Below are 25,139 nucleotides of genomic sequence, written 5' to 3' on the forward strand. Positions count from 1 at the left end.
ATTATCGAGAGCGCTCATCCGACTGAAGACTCGACGTTACTAGACACATCACCTCACCAATGCTGGCACTAACAATTATGCCTTTGACCTATATCTTAATTAAAATATCCGTCATAATCGTGGCATCAGTAAAGTTGAGGAGCGTCTTGTAACAGACCTCACATTCGCGTCCTGCTCCTACAGCTCACGGGATATATCGTGAGGCTAAGAGGCCGAACAGATTAAACTTGTGGTCTAGAACTGGGTATAGGGAAAACACCGCTTCGGAGAAGGAACACTGGTACAAATACATTTCTAACCGGAAAATCTCAATTTGACCCATTTCTCACCGAGTCACCACAGCAACAAACACTAGGAAAGTATAGGTGGCCACATTTGCGCTCATCTAGTCATTCCTGTGATACTCTTTCTTTCAGCTTCGATTTTTCGGCATCAATCCATGTCGTAATTGGTTAAATACCCTCACTCTATCATCAATCAAGACAAACTTGTGCCCATGAGCAAATTTGCATATGGGAAATATCAACTCGATACACATGATATTAAACTTGTTGCCGTAACATACAAGTGAGCGAAGACAGTACCATCGACGTCTATACACTCTTATACACACTTACTCCTTCCTGCTTTTTCCTTCTACGGCATAGTCCTTGAAAACCAGTGGCCGACGATCTTCCTTCTTCCTCCAACCGAGACAACGTGTGTGCATCCAAACATATCCGAGCATTCACGCGCAACATTCCACCAGGCTTCCGCTGCCACGACACGTTACTCAACTCTAACCCCACCACTTGCCCCAGACAGCACCTAGTCACAACTTTTGAGAAGGAGTCCATATTGTGCAACACATTAATCGTCATACCATCGTTCCATCCGTCGCCAATATGCCTCCTGCAGGAAAAAAAGGAAAAGGCTGGACACAGGAAGAGAAGGTAAGCAAAACACCCTATTCATGTAGGCTCCGAGCAGCTTATCATAGTTATTCGCTGTCTCGCAGTATAACCTTCTCGTCAATGTCATTGCTCAGATGGAGGAAGCTGGGGGAAAACCTGACTTGGAGAAGGTTGCTAAAAAGATGAAGCCCGTCGGCAAGGGCGGTCGTACCGTCAAAGCAATGCGACACATGATGGGTAGGATTCGCGAGGACGCTGGGAAGTTCGATGCCACAGACGACAGTGATTCTGGCCATTCCACCCCCGCGGTTCCAAGCGGCAAGGCAACCAAGACTGTTGCATCTGGTATGGAACACATTCAAAAGACTTGGTTTGTAGCTGCTAACTTCTAATAGCAACTGCCAACTCTGCCCGTAAGCGCAAAGCTCCCGCCCCGCCTAGCGACGACGAGGGTGAGCAAGATGACAATTGTAAGTCCTTGAATTATCGTGCTTCATCTAATCAAAGGTTTACCAACGGTTTATCGGGGGGCATATGTTATCAATCCATCTCAGAATTACTGCTCTCAATCCATACCTTCACAACTGTCAATTTGTCTTGCTCAATTTCCAGCTTACTCCTCGCCTCCATCCGAACCCATGAGAACATTCAACTAACGAATTCCTCCTTGCAGGTCCCGATCCCACACCTACCAAGAAGTTCCGAGGCAAGAAGGCACCAGCTTCCGCTGCTCCAGTCAACTACCATGATGACGATGAAGACAACGGCAAGTCTCTCATGCCACCTCCACCCCTGCCCCCGAAGGTTCGGAAGGACTTGGCGTCAGATTCCAAAGAGCCTGAGCCTGAGCCAGTGCCTGAGACCAAGCCTACTGTCACCGCAACTATGGACCAAGTTTATGAAGTGCTTGCTAACGCCCAACTCGCCGCAGCTGCCGCCGCCGCTCAGGTCCGAGCCGAGCATGCCACCGCTATGCGAAACATCAAGAAGAACAAGGAGGTCATTGGTCTTGGCGAGGTCTAATTCCGAAATTTCTCTCCATGAATTACATTTCCGCGCGTTTGAATGCTATGGACCGTAGGTCACATCGCCTGTGTACAGCGTTGGAGATGTTGCTATGGACTGAGACTCTCTCTATCTCTCGACAGCTCTGGAAGCGAATTGGACGGAATGCTTTCGAATAAAGGTCCTGTTAACAAACGGTTGAAAAGCTTTGGTTCCCGTTGTGCGGTCCTTTGTACGCTGACTTGATGATAATGGGTTAGTTTAGCCATGTTCTCAAAACATTCCTGAAACTTGAGAGTTTTGTGTGTTATAATCATCATGGATCGTCCCGTGATATACTCCATGGTTTGTCATGTCACCCTTTTCTTTTTCTTCTTTTTCTTTTTAATAAAATTTCTGTTCTTTTTGGTAGTAAAGACAGTTTCGCAACAGTGCTTTATTACCATCATTAGGTAGCGGGTTAAGTTAGTCCTTTATGCCAACTACCATAAGCTGACCTTCGGGTGAAAATATATTTAGCATTTACATTTGCGGTTGACTAACCTGATAACCCAAACTGCGTACGACTCGTAGATCCTAGCCTAAAAAAGAATATATTTTTTCGTACCCAACCAGGCATCGTGGCACCCCCTTCCCTGGCTCCGGCAACATCATGTCCGCATTGGGTAAGAGCAGCCAGCCGGACGATCCTCTCCACCAGCCTAGGAAGCCATGTAAGGGAATGGCTTACCCGGATTGCAGACCACCCCGCCAGTCTGCAGCCGGCTCAGCTCGAACGGTAGCTCGGTGCATACGTCCTGTCTGCCTGCCTCCGAGGAGTCTCCGGGGAAGGGGGCTTGTGCGGATCCAGGCCCGTTCCACCGATGAGGCCGGACGCGTGTGCCTCTATGGGGACGACAAAACCCGTAACGAGCGGAGCCTGTCCGCCGCCATAAGCCGGGGTTTTTTCTTTCCCCAAGCGACACATATCTCGCTCCGACCACAGTCCCTCACCGTCGTGTTTGGCTGTTGCGTTGTGCCCTCTGGATCCTCGCCTCTCGCGTCACCTTCCGGAGGGTTCCAATAAGCTCCTTCATCAGTCATATATAGCTTCGGGTCTGGTATTACTGTATTCTGCACGATGACTGGATAGCTTGATGTTTGTGTCTTTTATTTATACAATGCTCTTGTTAGTCAAGCCTTTGGGCAAAATCTAGGTAGGTACCATGCCAGTCATATCCTCATTTGCGAGTAGCTTACTGGTATCAGAACGCCCGAATTCTTTGGCCCCGCTTAACCCCGGTTGAACACTGACAACAACCTGGTGCGCGGTAACCGACGTTGCGAGCCAGATTGTTGGCTCTTTTGGTGCCACACTGCATCATTGAGGACACTCGATGTGACCCGAGTCCCCGGCCTTCGTCTCGGACATGTTCATTTAACCCAGTTTGATTTAGTAGTCCAGAATAGCGTATGTCTCATCATCCATAGTGGTGTAGATGACGCCCGGACCGATGAGCTCCTCTGCCGCCGCTGCTGCATCTTGGACGCTCATGTTCACGCCTGAGGCGATCTGCTCAATTCTTATACCTTCGCTTCCGCCTTCAGCATGCTTCAGATAGTTGTAGAAGCGCTTGGCCTTGGCCGAGAGGTGGGCCACCTTGGAGTCGTTGTCGTTGGCTCCATAGCCACCATCGCCACCGTCCACAAACATGCTGTCGTTGTCTCCAGCGTTGGCCTTGGCACCACCAGCACCCTCGCCGCCGGGGGCGCCCTTGGTGAAGAATAAATGTACGTATGTGGCTTCGAGCAGGTGGTAGTTGACCTCATTGAAGTCGGCAATGGGCTTGATGACGTGGGCACCAACATGTCGCTTGTTGTTGAAGCTCTTAAGCCTGCCCCAGACGCGGACGTACTGGTCGAGCTCGAAGGAGGGTTTCGAGTCGTCCTGTTTGTCTGCGTCGATCCACTGCTTGACCTCGATGATGCCGGTGCCGTCGTCGAGTCTGAAGGTGATGTTGGTGGTCTGTGGCGAGACGTTTCGCACCTGGCCCACGAAGGTGACCTGTGAGACGTCGAGGCTGTCGATGCGGAAGGGGGCGTCTGGGTAGGCCTGCTCGGCGTCGATTATCTGTTTTATCGTGACGGGGCGGAGGGACTCTTCGCTCAGGCCCTGTGGTGCGTCGCATTGTGAGCAGAGAGATGATGAACGACTGGATCAAATGAACCGTGTCTACGTCGCGACAAAACATGAAGAGACGGATGCACATACCCTTCCTGCGCCTTGGCTGCCGCCCTGTGAGCCTCCAAAGAAACCGCCCCCGTTGTCGCCGCCATCTGCCCCATAGGCGGGACGAGCGTAGTTGTTATTTCCGTATGCTTAAGTCACGGTGAGCATTTGTCTACAGAGCAGTGTCTTGGGGGAACAGGGAGACACCTACCACTCATTGTGGGTGTATCCTGTCTGGTCTGGTGTGAGCCGTTCTGCGTTAGGGTGCAGTGCAGTGCAGTGGGTGCGAATGAAGTAAGGTCACGGTAGATGTTTTCCCAGTGATGGAAGGGACAGACGCGTCTCCCGGCTGGAGTCGACGCGACGAATTTTAATTGATTCTGGCCTTGGGGGGATCGCGGGGTCTATTGTTTTAGAGGACCTTTAGGCAACTGGCGGCGCTAGGCTAGTATACTACGGTGTGTGAAAATTGACTGATGATGGTCTGCCCGTTGCGCCGCCGGGAAAGAATGACACCTCGTGGGCATAAGAACCGGGATAGCATTTATCGCAATGACATGTATTTAGTTGGGAGTCACGAGAAATGTGCAGACATGAGCAGAGGACGGATCAACCAAGGGTGTGTGCTTCCCTCGTTGTGATGAAGCGACATGTACAAACAGCAAGCAACCCCTTGTGTTGGTAGGTTATAGTTAGTAACTAGTACGTGCAACTTATGACTTACCTGCGGTCTGAATAGGTTCATATGTGTAAAAGTAGGCATGTATGTATGATGCGTACATAGTCCTGTCTAATGAGATATATATATCAGAGTATCGCAGGAGGTAGTCCGAATCACATGAACGGTTCGGCCTGGACTAGGTCAGACTAGTCTGGCATCACGTCACGCTACTTGTGTATTTTCTGGGGTTCAGGTTCAGGTTCAGGTTTGGGTGGCACTGCTCGGGTACCGGACCAGCCAGCCAGCCAGCCAGCCAGCATGGGAAGTTTCCGAGACTGGATTGGCGGCTGCGGGCTCGGAACCCACTGGGCCTCGGTTCTAGCGGTTGCAACTCCCCTGACATCAGCACCAAGCGGCAAGCATTAACCACCTTTAAGGCAAGGTGCTACCGCAGGTATCTTCCATCACTTTCTGCATTGCGACCGCCTTTGTCACGACGGTTTCGTTGGTTCCCTGTCTCCCATAACATCGCTTGCCCTCTTCGTTCTCGTCTGACACATTTCGTGAACGTCCACCGTCATCAAACCACTTACTTGCTCTGTTGTGTAAGAGAGCCCCCGCTGTCGGGCCTATCTCCTTGCGACTGCGCTCAGCCATCTTCAACTCGGCCCAGCATGGCTCCTCCGGTCCAGTCGGCCGTCATGCCCGTGATTCCTCTTACTAAGGGTAGTGTGCTGTTCCCCGGCTCGGTCCTCCGTATACCCGTTCCCTCGAGTCGAGACGACATACCGGCTCTGTTGGCCAGCGTCTATGCCCGAGCCTCCAAGGGCTCCAGGCGCGTTGATCAGATTCCCGTCGTCGTTGTGCCTCTGAGCTCGCCGCTACTCAGCCGCCGCGGACAGCTCCTCATCGCCAACGACCCCGACAAGTATCAAGACCTGCTCGAAGCCGACTCAGCCAACATAAAGAAAGACAAGCTCTTTGGTCATGGAGTTACCGCCAAGATCACCGGTATCCAGGGCCAGAACGGTGGCGAGTTTAACCTGCTGGTCCAAGGCATCGGTCGCGTCTCCCTCGACAAGATCACCCAAGAGCATCCCTTCTTCGAGAGCAAGGTTACGCCGCACACCGACGCTGTACCTGTTCACATCATCCAGGCCCCACAGTATCAAGAACTCTTCTCAAGGCTCATGCAATTGTCCCAGGAGCTGATATCGTGCTTGAGAATGTCAGCTATTCTGCTGTCCTCGAGGTCCTCGGGACTCAACCCTCTGCTCTCACGGCGACTAGAACAATTCATCTCAAAGAAAGGCCCACAGGAGGGGGGCTCCTTGGCTGATTTTATGATGAACGTCGTCGACGCCAACTACGAGGAGAAACTCCAGGTTCTTGGCGCTGTCGACGTCCAAGTTCGCATGCAAAAGGTCATCGACCTGCTCGAGCGTCAAGTGGAGGACATTAAGGGCAACATCAAGATCACCACAGTCACAAGCACCACTGTGCCGATCCGCATTGGCGAGGAAGACGACGACAGAAACCCAGATAAGCGATCTGGCAAAAAGCCGTCGTTGCCCATGATAAAACTACCGCAAGGCGCTGCATTTGATCTGGGCAGTCTCTTCGGTGGAGGAGGTAAAGGTGGATCACAGGCCGACTCCGATGAGATGCAAGAACTGGCCAAGAAGATCGAGGCTGCAAAGATGCCCCCAGATGCTGCCAAGGTTGCTGAGAGAGAGATCGGCCGCTTGAAACAAATGAACCCTGCTCAAGCCGAGTATCAAGTCATTCGCACCTATTTGGAAACACTAGTAGAGATACCATGGTCCGTATACACGGACGATCCCATCGGCGTGGGAACATTGGAGAAGGCGAGGCAACAGCTTGACAATGACCATTATGGCATTGAGAAGGTCAAAAAACGTTTACTGTCATACTTGACCATTGTCAGATTGATGCAATCGGCAAACGAAAAGGTCGGTGCGCAGATAAAGCAAGCTGAGCAAGAAGCCGTTGACCTGGAATCGAGTAAAGGCGAAGCCAAGGATGGCGTGGAAATCGGCCCGGAGCTTGAGGAAAAGATCAAGGCAAGCGGAATGAGGGTACAGATGCTCCAAGGCAAGCTGAGGACTGAAAAGGCCCCCATCCTGCTTCTCGTCGGCCCCCCGGGTACGGGCAAAACAAGCATAGCCCGGTCTATCGCCACAGCCTTGGGCCGAAAGTTCCATCGGATATCGCTTGGAGGCGTTCGGGATGAAGCTGAGATTCGCGGTCATCGTAGGACCTATGTGGCAGCAATGCCTGGTCTCATCGTGCAGGGTTTGCGCAAGGTCGGCGTTGCGAACCCTGTCTTCCTCCTGGACGAGATTGACAAGCTTGGCATGGCGAATCACAACGGCGATCCTTCGGCTGCTATGCTTGAAGTTTTGGATCCAGAGCAGAACCACGCCTTTAGTGACCATTACATCAATGTTCCGATTGATCTGAGCAAAGTCCTCTTTATCGCCACTGCTAACTCATTGGACACAATCCCTGGCCCCCTGTTGGATCGCATGGAAACCCTTGAGTTCTCCGGATACACAACACTGGAAAAGAGACACATCGCCCTGCAACATTTGGTGCCAAAGCAGATTCGTGTTAATGGTCTCGGCGAAGATCAGGTCATCTTCAGCGAAGAAGTTGTTTCCAAGATTATCGAGTCCTACACTCGCGAAGCAGGGGTGCGCAACCTTGAAAGGGAGATTGGCTCAGTATGTCGTGCCAAGGCTGTCGAGTTTGTCGAGTCAAACGACAAGAACCAGCCTGAGACATACCATGCAAAGCTGTCAGTTGAAGATCTTGAAACAATCTTGGGCATAGAACGCTTCGAAGACGAGATTGCAGAGAAGCATACCCAGCCAGGTATTGTCACCGGTCTTGTCGCATATAGCTCCGGTGGCAATGGTGGTATCTTGTTCATCGAAGTCCTGGATATGCCAGGTGACGGCAGTGTGGAGCTGACTGGTAACCTAGGCGAGGTATTGAAGGAAAGTGTCAAGGTAGCACGGAGCTGGGTCCGGAATCATGCATACGAGCTTGGCCTCACCCAAGACCCGTCGGAGAACATTATGAAGAACCGAAGTCTTCATGTGCATTGCCCGTCTGGTGCTGTGCCCAAAGATGGCCCTTCGAGTGGCATGGCACAGGCCATAGCCCTGATTTCGTTGCTGTCAGGGAGAGCCGTGCCACCGACTATGGCCATGACTGTAAGTCCTTGTTACCCACCGTGGGAGCAACTAGAGTCAAGACGCTAATCGTGTATCACAGGGAGAGTTCCAACTTTCCGGGCATGTCAAGCGCGTTGGAGGCATCAAAGAGAAGGTAATCGGAGCCTATCGCGCAGGTGTCAAGACAGTTCTCCTGCCCGCACAAAACGAGAAAGACGCTAGAGAGGTGCCCCCAGAAGTTAGAGAGGGTCTGAAGATCATCTACGTGAGGTAAGTAGCCGCCGTCCTTGAGACATCTTACACCCGCTTTATGTTGTGTCTTTCGCTTCCGACACATGCAATTTGACAATCGCTAACACAGCTTGTATAGCCACATCTGGGAAGCCATACGTGAGATCTGGCCCGAAGTGCAGTGGCCCCAGGAGACGGCATTTGCTGGTATCCAGCCACGCCTGTAATATACTGTCAACATCTGCATGAGTACTAGAAGGCGTTCTTGGAGTATTACTCATTCGCTCTGGGTAGTTTGAGCGGCTGGTGCATCATGGTCATAGCGACACTTCTTGGTTGGCTTTATATTATAACACTGTGCATACTCAACTCCTCAATAGTATCAACGAGTACAAATTAGTCCGACTGAATGAAAAGCACCGGCGAATTCAAACCCTGACCATCGCCAATTCATTGTGGTTCCTCGTGAGCTGGCTATACCTGGCCAAGAAACATCCAGCTCTTCGTTCATCTCATCTAGGAGGCCTCTAGTATAAATTGGTGCGCTCTACTCGCAGCCAATCATTTAGCCATTCCGCTTAGTCGGGAAACCAATGACCTCCACGGATCTTTGTACCACAGTTCCACGACACCGATGTGGAAAAGCTCGAGCTACTGCTGAGGAACCACATTCGAAACGGATGAAGCGAGCGTAACACGTACACGGCGTCCGAGTTATGGGCTTGATCACGTTTCCCGTTACAGATCCCGTGCCACGGTAGACTGCGTCGGAAGAAATCGCTGCATGGACCTGCAGGAAAGCTTCATGTTTGAGTCCGTCGGAGAAAAAGAAAGAAAAGGGGGAAAGAAAAAAGAAAGAACATGGAAAATTAAGCGAATTTCTTGGGAAGCAGGGAATTATACTGATTCGACAGCTGACTACGTGCTCCGGACCCAACCGTCATGTTTCAGTGCCAACAGCTATCCAATATTACGCGCAACTCTTGCCGAGTCCGGTTTGTCGCTGCCACCACGCAATACCCAACCCTGTTTCCCACTCAAAGCCGAACCAAATCGATTACCCTCCTGTGCAAGGCGCCAAACCACTCATAATACCGTGCACCCGCCAGGAGCAAGCAAACAATGTCGCATAGCTCATAACTCGAGAAAGGGCACCCTAACCAGCGAAGGGAACCGAGAGATCTTTTGGCCCCTGGGAGTTCTCCGAAGGGCCGAAGCGGAGGAGGGGGGCCTTTGCTCCCATCATCGTCATGCCTCACAACGGCCGTAAGGCCTTCCTCTGTGCTACACTGGATGGATTTGAAAAAAAAAAAATGAAAAAAAAAAATGAAAAAAAAAACCCCCCTTCCCCCCTTCCCCCCAGGAGAGGGGGAAATGCGTGCAGGGAGGTGGCGGCACGACTCTACCGGCTACCAACAACTCGGACTTTTCCCCCCGTCCCCCCCGGTTACACCTCGTAGTTGGGGTCGGGACCGGGAACCAGCGTGTGTTACCTGGGTCTGAAGTGTCTTTGGGACAAACTCTTTTCCGATTTGGGCGAGGGGGTGCGTCGTGCATTGTCCCCCCTATTGGGGGTATACGGTGGAAGTGCGCGCGTTATTTTTCCACCCCGAGTACGCCGACTTCACGGACATTCACTATGGCTTTGTGTTGAGACCAGACGCTATCCTGGACCGTGGTGTGCTTGTCCGAGATGAGGCAAGAGGGGTTCTTGCTCTCGGCTACGAACAGGAACTATCATAGTAGTTATGAAGCTTAGTGAACGAGCCAATATGTAGTCTTCCTGCGGCGGTCGTATCATAAAGGCATGTCCTACAGCCATGCCAGAGCGGAACTTTGCCGCAGGCTCGGGTCCCTGCATAGAAGAACCTACAGAGCCACAGCTCTGGCAGAGATACTCGTGAAGTTACATATGGTACGTGGCAGCTTCTGGAGGCAGAGATTGCATAGACAGCTAGCCAGCTAGCCAGCACACGACATTTCAGTTGACGTTTATGGCCCCTAACGGACGACAAGGATGTAGCAACTCGGCCGTAGAAGCCAATTGTGACGGATCATAAATATCACTAATACCTCACGAGCTGAGAGCAATTCTCCTCAGCTTGTGGTTCGATCATTATATGTGCAAGTCATACATAAGTAGAATTCAGTCGTTGAAGCAATTGTTGGTTGTGGCTAACGAAGAAATTGCCGAATATTCGCGTATATGCGTATACGTATATATAAAGGAGGCTCACATTTCACATTGAAGTCATGGTAGCCAAGAAATTTTTGATGCCCGCTCGAATGTGTCCATAAAGGAGTTTCGTCTGGCATTGGTTTCTCCCGTCAGACTACTGGAGCCTAGCAAACTTACATGTTTTCAGCTTCGGATGATCCAGACATGCTGGTTACTAGCTTCCCACTTCACACATATTTGCGAGCATCCGTGGGGTGGTTGGTCCTATTCAGTAGCCCCGAAGACGTTGGCTACGTCAGTCGGACTTTTTGTTTACCTTCTAGGTAGGCTGGATGCTGGATTGGCAGGTTGGGAGGTACTTGGTCACACATCAGTGCTGGCTCCTGTGATACGAGCGATCTCTGTTTAAGACCGCAAGCCATAACTCGATCGCGTGTCTAGCAGCTGCCAATTAGCGGATGTTTTCTGCGGCGCTATGACAGAGCGGACGAGCTTGGCCGGTTTTGGGGCCTCAATAGATCCAGAATCTAATGCTCAAAGCTAAACAGGTATCCAGTCTGTTCGCCAACAGAGACCTGGCCTGTTCCGCCCCGTGCCACACGAATGATGGCTCTCGTCATAGAGTTTGCTGCAACTCGTTTATCGTGGCTGGGGAACCACACAACCGGGTCCCTCCAACGGTTTAGTGGTTGAGCCGCACTGATGGCACTATAACCAAATTGCAGCTCGTTATGAATCGGGCAAAGTGCAGCACACTAAGTCTAATCCTTAGTCTGGATCTGGTTGCCCTTCCCCCCTTGCGAGACGCAATTTTGCGGACGAGCTTGTGCGCTAGGAGATATTTCAGCACAGCCCGAAAAGCACGTGGAACCGAGATATTTTCCGGTCGGGCGGGATATTACAGTCGCTATTATACGATGATCAGCTATTAGCATTTCCAAACAAGGGTCTGCACGTGTGCATCTTTGTCCGGGCCTCGAAGCTTTGGCCATGATGGGCATGGGTATAAACTTTTTGATGAGATGAGTCGCTGACAATTACATGACTCGTTTAAGGTAATGAGCTGCTGATGACCAGGTAAGGGCACCCCAGATATTGCGGTGAAGAAAAAGAGCAAGGTGGTTCACGTGGATTGGTAACGCCGAAGGTTAATGCAGTCTGCCAAGGCCATTCGGCATCTACAGTCAAAAACGGCCAGCGCAAGCTATACCACATATGGGGGGGGGTCTTGTCTGTCTTTTCCGACGCTGCTGCGGCAAACTAATAATTAAGGGCATTTGTCGGAATAGATGCGAACGGGCTATCAACCAGTCTGATCTGCAGACTTGGCTTCTCTCGGTTGGGTACATTAGCGGCTACTAGAAATTTCTAGCGAGAGCTCAAACAAGGTCCAGCCTTGGAACTCGATTTCTGACAGGATCCGCATCTTGTGATGAATATGCAAGGTTTGGTGGTCTTAGTTCAGGTGAGCGTTCAATATACGGCTCATTTCCGGAGCTTGTTTTCGCGCAGAGTGCAGGGCTGATGTCTGCAAGAGTTTTGATGAAATCTCTCGAAGCGAGAGTGCAAAACAGTGAATTTCACAATGATAGTATAGCCTAGGCAGAGCCAGAGACCTGGAATTGGGATTGCTTGATTCACCTGAGGGAGATTTCCTCTTTTTCTTTTCAGGGAAGTTTTCAACCTGGTACCATACCCAGCATGATTGCTGCATGCTTAGCTGTCTCGCCAAACTCTGTCCCGACGATGCAATGACACGCCAGGTTGCATTGGGCGTCGTGGCTAATCTTGCTATTAGCATCCGGCCGGCCTCCAGCTGCCTATTAGGGTCGATGCATGTAACGAAGATGCAAACTACACTCACGGCTCATGGCCGGCTGGATTGTTGCAAGCCTATACCTCAGTGGACAGGCAGACCGACCGCCGAATGTTGACATTGCAGGCGAGCAAAATCAATTATCGAATAGCCACGTAAGGAAGGGCACATGGCTTGCAACGAATATCACAAGATAGAAGTTAGCAAACCGTACACACTTTGGTGAATTTGTATGTCTAGTTCTGATGGAGTGTGACGAGCCACCGGAAGGGTGACAGACCCAAACTGTGGCGCATGACGGGCGCTTCTTCCTCTAAGCGATGCGGAGGTTCATCCCATTCGTAGATGTACGCGACTTTTGGATTCTGGAGTGAGCCGTGGAATACATCGGCCAAGTTGCAGAAAACTTAAAGATGAGACGGCAGCAAAGCTAAATTCGTCCGAAGCTAGGGTACAACGTGGTACGGCGTCGCTCCTGTAATCTGGCCTTGCTCTCGGTGCTGCCAGTTCCAGTTCAACTTTGGTTTTGCTGGGTATCAGCAGCGACGCCGAATGCGACTCTGAAAAGCTGAAACCCGATCGAGCTATACCCTGAACCGCTAGAGAAGCGCGGGTAGCGGTAGCCATGTGTTTAGCCAAAGTGGAGAGAACCCGTCAGAGATCTCATTATTGACAGGGACATTGCGAATATAGCCCTCAAAATAAAGATTTTACTTATCCGTAAAGCAGTTAACTATCTCTGCGTACGGCAACACATGCTGGCATGCCCGGAAAAGCCCTTGCTCGGAAAAGGCCATGCTCAAGTTAACAAATTTGCGCTACAGAGTTGATGAAGTTGTTGGTCCTGATTGTCCAATGTGCCTGTTGAGAGGATCAATATATATAGTAGCTTGATGAATCAACGCAGTAACAAGGCCAGTCACCTGACGTTTTGAATCACAGAAGTCTAGCAGCGTTCGAAGTATGTGCAAACCCAATTACAGGCTTCTAAACACAGAACTGCTGTCGAAAGTATGCGATTGTGCGCATTATGCTTGCTTATCACATATGCATGCACGCTATAGCCGGTAGCATGAGCTCAAGATTCGGGGTCAAGAAATAGGTTAAAATAGGACGCCCAAGGCTTACACGGCTTTCCAGTACCTGCGACGAAGAAGAACCAGAACTTCACACTTCTTGAAGGCTTCAGGTCTATAATCAAGCCACAGTCTTGAAAGAGGAAGCAAGGCGTCAGAGGCCTAGACATTCGCCAGGTACGCAAGTTCCAGGATTGCCTGACACAGGGACCCCATGCAACAAATTCTCCGGTTGGTTGTCCCAGGGCGTGTGCACACACTCGCATAAACTCGAATGAGATGACGGGTGTGTTCTGTGCAACGTCGGCGACTGGGGAGCGCTCTGGGATCCGTGGGTTCAGATGAAATCTTCCGAGCTAGGCGAAATGAGCCATCAATGCCCTACCATCTTTACTTCAGGTAGTCTCGTAGTCAGCGGCAATTGTCTGGACATCGCAAGTCTCAATATCTCCATTTCTGTCCATCTACTATGTAACTAGCAGCGGTTGTTTCCGTCTAAGAAAAGTTGCCGGGAACATAGCTTCAGATGCGGGTCATACTTGTGCCACGCTCCAGAGGTTCGTGCGAAAGAAATCACTATTGCAGTTGCTTCAATAGCGATGGAGTTACCGAGGAGCCATACCAGTATTCAGTTTCAAATCTGTATTTGGGAGACTTCTTCATGGTCCAGGAGAGCTGGGGAATTGTGTATGACTGCCGATCTTCAACTGCTCCAAATCAATAGTTTTGGGCTGATTAGGCAATGATCCCATAATTGTTGTTCGTTATCGCCGATCCAAGGTCCCCTCCCCATCCACTATCTAGATATGATTTACCAAATTTCGATCATCAGTATTGTAGTCGATAGTAAGTCATAGTCATGAAACTGGTCTGGAGGAAATTGCCATTGTTGAACAGAACGATCACCTCCTAGATAACATTGTAGCTCGAGGTAGACACACCACAGGCGAGCACCTCTTTTCAATGACTGCATTGTCTATATCATATGCAAAGAGTATAGGATGATCGAGCGCGGCAAGGATCTTGCGAGAACCCAGCGCCATGAGCTCTGGTGGAAAATCAGTGTAGATACGAGCACACGTTGCTTAATCTCTAGCCTTGGCTGTCGAATGTTGCGACAGGGTCGACAAAACTCAAGGATATGCCTCGATCTCCAATATAAAAGGGTTTGCGGTACCCCTGCTAGACCAGTTGAAAATAATTAGATTAAGATTGTTCCGTGATTGAGCGGCAGCGCATTGGACGTGGATTATAGGTCCCTGGATGAGGTCATCTAACCTGAGTCGCCCTGGTAAGCGCTGTCGGAACTCGGCAGAAGGGTCACTCAGTTCCGAACTCCAGGCATACCAGCATTGAAAGTGTATTTGGGCGCTACAGGTAGGTTCGTTGCTCTCGAATGCTGCCTCTCGCGCGCGTTTCTCGAAATCGAAGTGTCTTGCCGTATCTGCTTCCTCGGCTGACAAGGCCGTATGTAGCTGATAACGATACCACCAAGCACCTTGGTCAGGGATTTAGATGATGCAACCATCACTCGTAAGTCCGTACGTAGGCGAGTGATATTCAGGGATTGTCAGTACCAGCTCAGCTTGGCTTGCGGGAGGGCTAGGGGGAACTCTTGCACCTACCGGGACACCTCATGCAGTCGATGTACCACTCCATGTGGGGATCTTTGAGCTATAATCTTAAATTCATCAATTGCTTAGAGGCAATGTGATTAAAACTTGTAGTACATGACGACAATGCTATCGAGCATACGTGGAAAACCGAGAAAGACAAAATGCCTTGCTACGGGGTCCAACCCGTTATGAAAGCGGATCGGAGCTCTTTGTTTTGCTTGAAACCGGATGCAACGCACATTCGTCTCACTCACTGGAGAGCAGTTCTCTGACACACGCAATGACACCGATTAGAGGTAAAATATCGTTGATCCTTGAGCTGTCAAAGAGCTTGCGTAGCCGAGGCCACCTTGCTGCACCCCCCAAGCTACACACTACAACGCCAGTGGTTAACAAAAATTAGACGAGAACAGGGACCAGGGGCAATCGATTTTCAGATGCATGCCCGTCTGCACCTTGCGTTTTTGATGGATGTGACTTAATCGAATTTGAGGAAGCACATCGTAAATGTTGCGATAGCCGGCCATACATGCACAGCCCAGGCACAGGTTTGTGCTGATTCTCGAATCCCATCTTATAGAGCATGCACATATGTTTGTCGATTGAATAGTTCAGTGCGCATTTGAATAGCTGTAATGGAAGTGCAAGTGTTGGAGTATATGTATACAATAGTTGGAGTTGGCAGGATTGTCGGGCATTTACTATTTCGTCCGATGTATCCTTGTTATCATCCTAGTCCGTCTCATCTTCGCAGTGAGGGAAATCAAGAGCCTGTCACCTGCTGGTTGCAGGGCACAAGTGATCAGTCGGAGGATTTCTGTCAAACTTTATTGACGATGGGACGGAGTGGCAGCTATGGGAGAGGTCCAATATGGGAATTGATTGCTGTCGCCTTTAGATCTTCAGCAACGCATTAATGCCCACAGACGACCCTCATACACTAATGGGACAGGGTGGGAAACAAACTCTTCAACACTTCTGATGCGATTGACAATGAGTATATTGCAATAATATTTCATCAAAGTGACTGTCCAGGCAATATCAACCATAGGCATAAGCACTTGAGCGACTTGAAGGGATGTTGGCCACCTTTGTCACGCGCTATGAGGCTCAAAAGTCTGGCAGCATCTGAATGTATCTGTGCATGCTTTAGCGTATCCCGGCATAATGGACCGAGCTATGGGACTTGCCGTGTAATAATTGCCAGGGTTTGTTCTAAGCCGTAGGATGTTCCTGCAGCTGACCTTATCAGTTATCTTACGCGAGAAATATCCATGTTGGATTCGATGGATGAGTACGGGCATGCGTATTGAGTATTTTGCATGGAATTGTTGTGGCATGCTACAGTTTACGTCGAGTCTTTTGGTTCCACCCCTCTCATCTTGCGGGTGATTTTCAGGACTCTGTCCAGTTTGTCACCAAACAGAAGAAGCGGGTCTGGAGGAATAGCAACACCGTTGCCCGAAAGTCGAAGCCATTGGCGTCGGTAGTTTTTAGCATTGGTATCCAATAGTGGCCGATAGATGCCTTAGCATGAAGTTTAGCAACTCTAGCACTACGCATCTATGTTGCCCAGTCGCTATTGACCACATCACATGGCCGCTGCGCTCACACAGACGCCCCGCTGCCCGCCATTCAATAATCCAGCACATTGAAGCTAAAGATCCACTTGAGCCGCATGCTAAGAAGCATACCTAAGCAACAAGTCAGTACATAGATGCGACCTATGTATCTACAGTGTACAAAACTCCGGCGTGCACAGAACTTACCGTGGTGTCGATCTGGAATTGTGCTGTGGTCACCCACTGGGGCCACAGCACGAGGGCCCTCCGCACAGACAGTCATCACAACAGAAGTTCATGCACTCTGCAATTCTCAAGCCAGTTACTACGTGAACCAACCAACAACGACAATATTAGGTGACCTTTTTGATGAGGCATCCTGGAGGTTCTCACTTGTTTTCTGAAGAGGCGCAAATATGCCTGGGACAACTCCAGCATTACCAATGTTTTGAGTATAAATAGCTTCCACTAGACTAAGGCATTATTGCTTTCAAGTGTGGGGAAGCCACGCTGCCCTGCATACCCGTATTTACGTCACCCCAAACTATATGTGAATCTCCATTGGTTTGTAAGTCAATGTGGGCTACAATGATATTCAAGGCTATGTGTGGTTGTCGAAGAGAACTATGGCTGAAATTCCAATTTACTTGGAGCCGGGCTCTACATGGTTTCTGCTGCTGCTGCTGTTGTTGTCATCTTTACTATCAAGGCTTGTCCCTTGGAGGAGTGCCGAACGTACTCAACCTTGGGAGGGAGCTAAGAGGCTGATGAATACGATGATTTCCTACATCTGGGCTAGAAGTGCCTGAGCGCACCGGACGCCATGTCGACTACAGACCATATGGCCTTTTGGCGTTTCTCAGGAGCCGCCCATGTTCCCCGCGAATTTCGGATATCTTGCGCACCGGCAGGACCTGGCACTTGATGAGCCTGCATGCAGGCGAACTATCATTTACCAGGCACAAGAGATCTGTGCATGGATTTGCAACATCTGTGACATCAAGAGCAGCTCGGCTTACCAAAAGGCTCATCCAGCAGCACTCAACACTTCCAGGGTTCCAAAATATAGGGTCCAAAGATGCTTGCGTTAGTTACTATGTCCATCCTGTCTAGATATGGCAATCACCCGTGCACGATGACACGGGATCGACTAGTGCATGTCATATACTAGACCCTTGAGCAAACTTGGCAAGCCGAACACGGCCTAGCCTTACCTGGGACCGTCATGCAGCCGCGGAACGGTCAACCTTATCGGGGGTCTTACACGCTGGCGGTTGGGTCTTTTCTCTCACATGGCGCGTATGAAGTCTTCATCCTCAATTTCTTCATGACTTGTCCACTTGTTTCCGAACTCGAAGCGGACATATCTCTTCATGAACCTAGGGACTTTGCATTCCGTTCCATGTATAGTGATGTGCCTCATGGTCAGCAATGGCGTGTGCCATCGGGACTGAGGTAATCCTCTGCCCTCACATCCAATTGGCCATCCACGCTGCTCTCTGCCTTCCATCTCCTGATTGAAGCCAAACAAGGTCGGGCAGAGGCCTGGAATGGGGTTGATGGGATTAGAAACAGTAAGACATGCACATGACATTCATCGTGCCGTTGAACAGCTCAGCCCCGCGTTACTCGTTCGCGCTTCTGTTCCTCCTTGCCATGTCTCAGTATCTATGTTCCGTTCTGCATTCCCTGTCTCAACCAACATAATCGGAGATTTTGCTAGGTTAGAAAGCATAGGAAAACTTATTGTCTCACCCACATGACATAACACTACTGATCAAGCGTAGCCGGCTCGTTGTCGAAGCGGGACCTAGTAATTAACATACTGGGTATGGGCTGACAAAGACTCACAAGTAAATTTTTTGGCATCTTACTCATTCAGACATCAGACTACAGAGGTATGATCTGGAACTGTTTTTCTGCTTGCTGCCCGTTGGAGGACTAGGGTGGCCCCCTGGGAAAACTACCAAGTACCTAGTCCACACGCTATTCTCCACCTCGATGGCCCCTGTTCCCCACCATCTTGTTGCTCATTTTTTCAGCACGGTTGGTGCTTCCCTTCTAACTTGAGTCTTGTACCCCCTGGGATTGGGATACCCACTTCCCACCACCATCATCACCGCATCCCCATGCCCGCCATGCCCCCATGCTCGCCATGTACCTCTCCATCTTGTCCCCCCTAACTCAAGAGCCCATGTCAATGGTTCCAGGTAGCTCCTTTGTCGTTGGTGGCAGCACAGCGTCAGTGCCTGTCCCATGGTTGACCAGCAAATCCCAGACTCTGTCCGTGCAGCGGTGATGCGCCCCATGAGTCCATGTACCAAGTCATCCTTGTCTGTCCAATATTGAGCCAATCTTCTATTAAGTGGCACAAAAACCTCCGTCATCCCACTATGATAGTGAACAAAGGTTTTCGATACCTATTGTTCACCTGACCCGAGACTCCAGGTAGCGTGAGTTTTCGACGACCAAAGACGAGGGAGTCGAGAAGTCGAGTTGTATCCCACTACCCGGATCCGAACGACTGACCAAGTTACAAGCTCGTGGATGTTGCGGGATAGAAGGTCTCGCAACAGTGCTGCAGCTCCCCGGTGTTTTGCCCAGTTCTATGATACAACGAGATCACCAACGGTATCACTGGTTTCTAAACTTCTTTGAACAAGTATCACCGAACACACTCTGTCCCACGCCTGTCCTTTGAGGTTGCCCACAAGTCACCGCTGGAGTTTTCACACTATCATCAGATTGCCTCTCACAACTTCATCCATCGAGCATCCTTCCCTTTGCGTATCGAAGAGACCTTCAACTGGATTTCCAAAAGATTTCCACGACTATTTTCGTCGTTTCTCCTATTCCCCAGGTCGGCACGGCTGTCGCTGGTGAACAAGAAGATCCAAGGCGGCGGGCTTCTTGTTAGGATTAGGGAGGCAAAGGATAGCAGTTTCGGGATTATCGGCCGACCCTAGCATGCAATTCTAGGTCGAGAATTGAATTGGACTTCCTCGAGAGAGGTCTTTGATGCAGACTCCGGGATCCTGGGTGCCATCTAGAAGGAGAGGGTCTACGCCTGCAAGCTTTACCCTCATCGTCTTCAGTAGTATCCATGCAGGCTTACCGTCAGACCGGTGAACAGACGTACGTACGACTTGGTCATCGCCGAGGCGTATCTGACCTGGCGCGCTTCGCTGGCAACCTGACCTGGGCCAGCATAGAGACGGAGTGCCATCCTGGCACAAGGGCATATCCTTCTCCGCCCATGTCAGGAGGATCTCCCACGTTCCCGCCCAAGCCAGTTCAGGAGGCCGGTACTCGAGGCCAAAGTAGCTTTCAGGCGACTTCCCACGATGTATATCACCCTGTCTCGACTGCGCACGGGACCGACACGGGAGCAGCATATGCGCATCCAGTATCAACACCAATGCAACCGCATCCATCGCATACCACCGCAGCCGGCACACGACCATACCCGCCAGAACCACCAGAGCGTCTAGCCCATGTAGGTGGCCGACCTGAGGAGAGATTTGGCCCTCCTCTTTCTCTACCGGGCATATCCGGTCCTCAACAGCGGCAGTACTCTCTTCCTCCTGTAGCAGGACCGATGCCAACAGCTTCTCCGTATTCTTTACCCCCGAGGCCACCAACGTCAGAAGGTGGGCCTTATGCGTCACCAAAGTCGCAAAGGAAAACCAAGGGGCATGTTGCTTCAGCTTGCGTTCCATGCAAGCGAGCACATTTGAGGTGAGGCCGCATACATCATTCTTCTGTACAGAACTCGGACAGAATGTGCTAACTTTCTGCAGATGTGACGGTATGTAAATGCTTCCAAATTCCTCGTCCTTCCATACATTGTCGCGATGTCTCGATTTTTCATCCAAGCAGCATCAGCCCTTTTCAAGAGCAATGCCACTAAACCAAGGCATCTTACAAAGAAAGGCACACTTATTCATCGAGGACCTCGAAGACTGAAGCAGTAGCTTGTTGATTGCGTAGTAGCATGAGATTTGAAAGACTGCACAGAATGTTCTTAAGTCATGGCTGAAAGCTTCTGCTGGTGACATGAGCTTTTTGCCTCGTAACTTATCGGGAGAAGATGAGCCAGGCAGTCAATCGGCTAAGGTCAAAGTTGACCTCATGACCGAAAGGAGTCGAAAATGAGCAATCATTGGTACTCGAAGTTACTTGAACGCCCGCGAATACACTTTGCAATACTTTTGTTACTTGACTAACGCAATCATTCGAACAGCCCAAAGACCATGCTCAAGATGCTTAAGCAATGGCAAAGAGGACGCTTGCGTTGATGTACAGCACAAGAAACGTGGCCGACCGCGACTACGCGATGATAGGGAAACGAGATTCGACGCGTCTCGATTTCAACACGATCCAGTACTGAGGCGACCAGTATCTCTTTATGCGCCTGTCAGCGCTCCTGCGGTTCCATTCGACGACCCTCTTCGACGCAGTCAGTCGTATCGGATACTGAAGTCGCAGCCAACTGAACCCATCCCACCGCGGTATCTCGAGCGAGGATCTACCAATGACGCAAATATTTTTCCTGCTCCATTCATGATGCAATCGCGACCTCCTGAGCCCCTGGCTTTCTTGACTGTTGATCTCGAGATTGCTAGAGTGACGAGTATTTTTGTTGAGGCAATCGGCGCTGGCCATGCACAGTCAATCCTGGCAAGGAAACTAGAAGATATTATCGCCCCTCAAGAACGAGATAGGGTGGCAGCGCTCCAACGGGCATTGCAGGAAGAACAGGGTCGGAAAGAGCCAAACTATTTGCCACCTATCTTCGGAAGACAAGACATGGACAGAGTTGTGCACTCGCTTCCGCATGATGCAGAATTTGTGTCTAGACTTCCCCTGGATAGACATGACGTCTTCACCTTCCTATCAACCCAGGGGCAAGGCAGGCAGTACCCGATCCGCATTGGCCTTGTCAAAGAAAACTCCATCTACTTCGTTGTTTTGGTGCTCATCATGCATCCTCAGACTTACCCGCACCCAACTCCTTCTCCACATGCTAGGGATGTCCCATATCCATATCAAGCACAGCCATATGCACCCCAGCCTACTCCAGTCTCGGCATCATTTGAGACGAACCGAGTCAGATTCGGCGATCCTCGAGATCAAAGAGGTGTGGCTCAAGCACCACGATCAACTGCTATGGCCGCCCAAGCGCGTGGCGTTCTCAGCCCTGGCGTGAGCCCAAATGTTCCTTCGTATGCAGCAACTTCTGGCCGTTTCGAACATCCGGCTGGCCCTTCGTATCAAATTCCACGAAGCGAACTAAGCTCTACTCGAGCACCAGCGCAACCTGGATATCAGCTTCCACCAATTCGAAGTCAAGGCCAGCCAGCCCCTCCTGTTGATCCTCGTGTTGGCCGTGTCGATATTGGTGGATTGATAGATCGACCTGATCCAGCACGCCGCGTACCATGAGCAAATTTTTTTTAGCCCAGACTTGCAAGCTGTCTCGGAGCTTTGTTTCACACTAGAATCTACCGGAGTCGATAATATGTTGGTCATCAACCGTGTTCGGCTCTGGGTTTGACCTTGAGCCCACGGCATCTCTTTCCAAACGTACTCTATTGTAATTGTACGCGAGATACCCCTTGTTTGATTTTTGTAGCGGTTTTGGAGATACCATTCTACAGGCAAATATTCGGTGTGTATATCTGATTTCAGATGTGCCTATTTTCATGGCTTTCGTGCAGCCTCTTTTGCATTGATTTGGTAAGGTCGCAGAGGAATGAGAGACAGGCTGGTCTCCTGGCGGTTATAGTATCTGGCAGCCACCTTTCATCATTGGCGTTGGAGGTCCACTCGTTTTGTTAAAGCGTTGCATTGCTCAAACACTGTTTGGTGCGTACCAGCTATGTCTGGTGAGAAAGAAGAAGGATATCTGGAATGGAGCAGTGCCAGGATCGGGCCCAAGAGGAGGTAATATCTCATAGCAATCATTGAAGCATGATTGACACTCCGCTGGGAACGTACAGACCTTCGTTGATGTCATTCTGTGATTTCTTGTGATATCTCTTGATCATTTTGATTTCGTATTGGCTAGATGGGTTCGCCAACTTGTATCCACAGGACGTGCCACCTGTGCAGGTTGTCAATGTCATCCCCCAACAAACATTATGACATTCCAATTAGGTGGTCACTTGTAAATATGTTTTGCCATCAAGACGGCGCACTCTGTTAATTCTCGGGGAAACCACGGTGTGAATTGGTCGAGTCATTCGTCCCGTAGCACAGGAAACATAGCGGGGTCTTTCGAGAGTATGGTAATCAAGTATCCGGCGAGGAAGACAAGCGGTCTCTACAGCAGCTGTTCCTTCGGCAACGTGTAGTTACTGCTGAGTGTCCGGGTTACCGACGAACGACAGGTCGAGCCATTAGAGGAGGAAAGTGGGAAGATAGTAAGTTTGCAAAAGTATGCCACGCCAAAAGAAACGAAACAGAAACCAAGTCATGCAAGTGACCTGCTTCCAACCCAGGGTCCCACTACGCGAGTTTCATCACAAAAACACAAAAACAAAGAGAGAAATAGTCTATGGTTGAACCCGGATGTCGGAGACACTCGCCGGCCGGTATGGAGCGCATCGATCTTCCTATTTTGTAAGCTAGAACACAAGTACTTATATCTGTAATACGTTATAGCAAGCTTTCCTGGCGTTTTCCAAGAGCGAGGGCGGTGATCCGGTCCCATTTACGGTGAGCGAGACGCGGCGGCGTTAGAACTGACCGGGGTCTTCAGTTCAGGATTCAGGCAGATCGCAAGGTATCCCTCCTGCAAGTTGCATGAGGGATGTAAGTACCACATCAACAATCAAGCCTACAAAAACGCCTAATTGATGCTACATCAGCAGCTATTCCTTTGCCCTGCCTAATAGATGAATACAAAGGCATGGCGATATGGCGGCTCTGATTCGGCACACAAGGTTCGCTTCTGCATATGCAGACAGGCCATTGTGGGAATTTGCGCGAAAGGCGCTGTGAGCACAGGGATAGAAGGCAAGTCCCAGCCAGTAAGAAAATCCCCGCGAGGTTGACGGGGATGCACAGCACGGTTGCACTGGTTTATGTGAAAGTCTATCTTGATTTCTAACATAAAGAACTGTCTGGTGATGGGTGGCTGGGTAATAATAAGGTGTTTGGTCGAAACGACAACGATCTTTCTCTGCATTGATTACTGAACATTCTCCCTGATCCTCTGATGTATTGTTGCCTGCTAGGAATTCCCCAAGGAAACCGAAGAAAAAGCAACCAAAAAGAAATAATGAAATAGTAGTCACCCGGAACATAAGAGATTGGGAGCCAAGGACAGCACCGCCGAATCGGAGAATTGAACGCCAGTGACAGGTGTTAGTGGGTAAGGATGGGCCTGCAAGGAACCGATGCGGGAACCCATCCACTAAGACCTCGCCTACAATTCCTTTCCCAACAGCAAGATTTAAACCTTGGACATTGAGAACACTAACGAGTTGTTCGCCGAATCGGATCCTCAATGTAACAAAAGAGATATCGATCAACAGTTTCCAGAGAAAGAATCCGCCTGAAGCTCTCGAAACCCGGAAAGACAGAGTGCAAGACGATAAGCGAGAGCAACGTGAGTTACGAGTTGTGCGTGCAAGAGATGCATGTGAGGGCCTTTTCGGAAAACGGGTCGTCCACAGCATGGTGTACTACCGACCACAGAGCCGAGAGATATGTGTGCTAGCCAAAGCCTACGGCAATGGATGCGAAGACCTGTGACGCCGTACCTTTTAGCACCAATCAAAGGGTATAAAGCGAATGAATGAGACCATGTCGTCTGGATATCGTGCCCGGAGACACAATAGGAAGGCCTGGTTCCTGAAAATGAGAGCACGGACAGCATGTCGTTGTGAGGCCTGCAGTCCTTCTGTTGTCTAATCTTTTGGCACGTGTCCAAAGAATTACGGTGCTTGATCGATTGGCCCCAAAATGAAGCACTACTTCTTTGCGAGGGGGCCAGTGGTAGTACCATCCTTACTATCTGCAGGTTCAACCTCAGAGTTTCTTAGATGCAAAGGAATCTTGAGCTTCTTCCTCTTGTGAGATTCATCCATGTCTTCGAGTTCCTCGAAAAGCTTGTCTCTATCCACTGGGCTGTCGTTGTCCTTGATGACCTCTTCGATCGTTCTAAGACGCTTTTTGTTAGACGCCGAATCATGTGGCCGCGGCTCTGGTATCAGCCCTAGAAAGATGCTCTCGTCTGTCTGCAAAACGTCATCGGCGGAAAGGACAGTTTTGTCTTGCTCTTTTTGATGGATTTGGACGCGCAGCGACTGGGCCCGCGTAACATGCTTGAGACGAGTACTCCCGGCTTGGGAAGAAGCTTGTGATTTCGCGACGGATCTATCGATTGGTCAGACATTGGACAGGGAAAGAGTTTCATAAAAAATCACCTTTGACTACCGGCCGTCGCCAAGGCAGAGTCATCGCCATCAGCATCAAGTCCAGACTGGGCCTCTGCGTCATATCCCGATCCAGCGTCATCCTCCGCACCCGATACCTGTCGTTGGTCTCGTGACTGGGGCACCATGTAGGTATATGTTTAGAAGACAAAATTTTGCTGGATTTTGAGTACTCGGAATCGACATGATCGACACTCGTTCCATTGTGTCATTTTAATGCTGGGACAATGAGGACCCGTCAAAT

General features: G+C 50.2%; 5 protein-coding genes across 5 annotated transcripts; 3 read left to right on the forward strand and 2 right to left on the reverse strand.

Annotated features, from left to right (window-relative positions):
• Positions 1-775: 775 nt before the first annotated feature.
• On the forward strand, positions 776-2,084 carry BKA67DRAFT_685897 (uncharacterized protein). The gene is made up of 4 exons (XM_046109016.1): positions 776-932; positions 998-1,238; positions 1,289-1,363; positions 1,567-2,084. The coding sequence occupies exons 1-4, from the start codon at positions 885-887 to the stop codon at positions 1,914-1,916; spliced, it is 714 nt and encodes a 237-aa protein (XP_045963485.1). The 5' UTR covers positions 776-884; the 3' UTR covers positions 1,917-2,084.
• Positions 2,085-3,330: 1,246 nt separating this feature from the next.
• BKA67DRAFT_529510 (uncharacterized protein) lies at positions 3,331-4,325 on the reverse strand (the record flags this gene model as incomplete). Its single annotated transcript, XM_046099078.1, has 3 exons — positions 3,331-4,050; positions 4,150-4,256; positions 4,319-4,325. The coding sequence occupies 3 exons, from the start codon at positions 4,323-4,325 to the stop codon at positions 3,331-3,333; spliced, it is 834 nt and encodes a 277-aa protein (XP_045963486.1).
• An 831-nt stretch (positions 4,326-5,156) lies between these two features.
• Positions 5,157-8,429, forward strand: BKA67DRAFT_615630 (Lon protease-like protein 2, peroxisomal; the record flags this gene model as incomplete). Its single annotated transcript, XM_046105434.1, has 3 exons — positions 5,157-8,010; positions 8,072-8,241; positions 8,342-8,429. The coding sequence occupies exons 1-3, from the start codon at positions 5,443-5,445 to the stop codon at positions 8,427-8,429; spliced, it is 2,826 nt and encodes a 941-aa protein (XP_045963487.1). The 5' UTR covers positions 5,157-5,442.
• An 11,125-nt stretch (positions 8,430-19,554) lies between these two features.
• On the forward strand, positions 19,555-21,896 carry BKA67DRAFT_529512 (uncharacterized protein; the record flags this gene model as incomplete). The annotated part of the gene is made up of 3 exons (XM_046099079.1): positions 19,555-20,189; positions 20,252-20,259; positions 20,695-21,896. 3 exons carry the CDS (start codon positions 19,555-19,557, stop codon positions 21,894-21,896), a joined length of 1,845 nt encoding a protein of 614 aa, XP_045963488.1.
• Positions 21,897-24,430: 2,534 nt separating this feature from the next.
• BKA67DRAFT_652590 (uncharacterized protein) lies at positions 24,431-25,023 on the reverse strand (the record flags this gene model as incomplete). The annotated part of the gene is made up of 2 exons (XM_046106192.1): positions 24,431-24,836; positions 24,887-25,023. The coding sequence occupies 2 exons, from the start codon at positions 25,021-25,023 to the stop codon at positions 24,431-24,433; spliced, it is 543 nt and encodes a 180-aa protein (XP_045963489.1).
• Positions 25,024-25,139: the final 116 nt, after the last annotated feature.

Source organism: Truncatella angustata, assembly GCF_020726525.1.
Source record: "Truncatella angustata strain MPI-SDFR-AT-0073 chromosome Unknown BKA67scaffold_1, whole genome shotgun sequence".
NCBI classification, from domain to species: domain Eukaryota; kingdom Fungi; phylum Ascomycota; class Sordariomycetes; order Amphisphaeriales; family Sporocadaceae; genus Truncatella; species Truncatella angustata.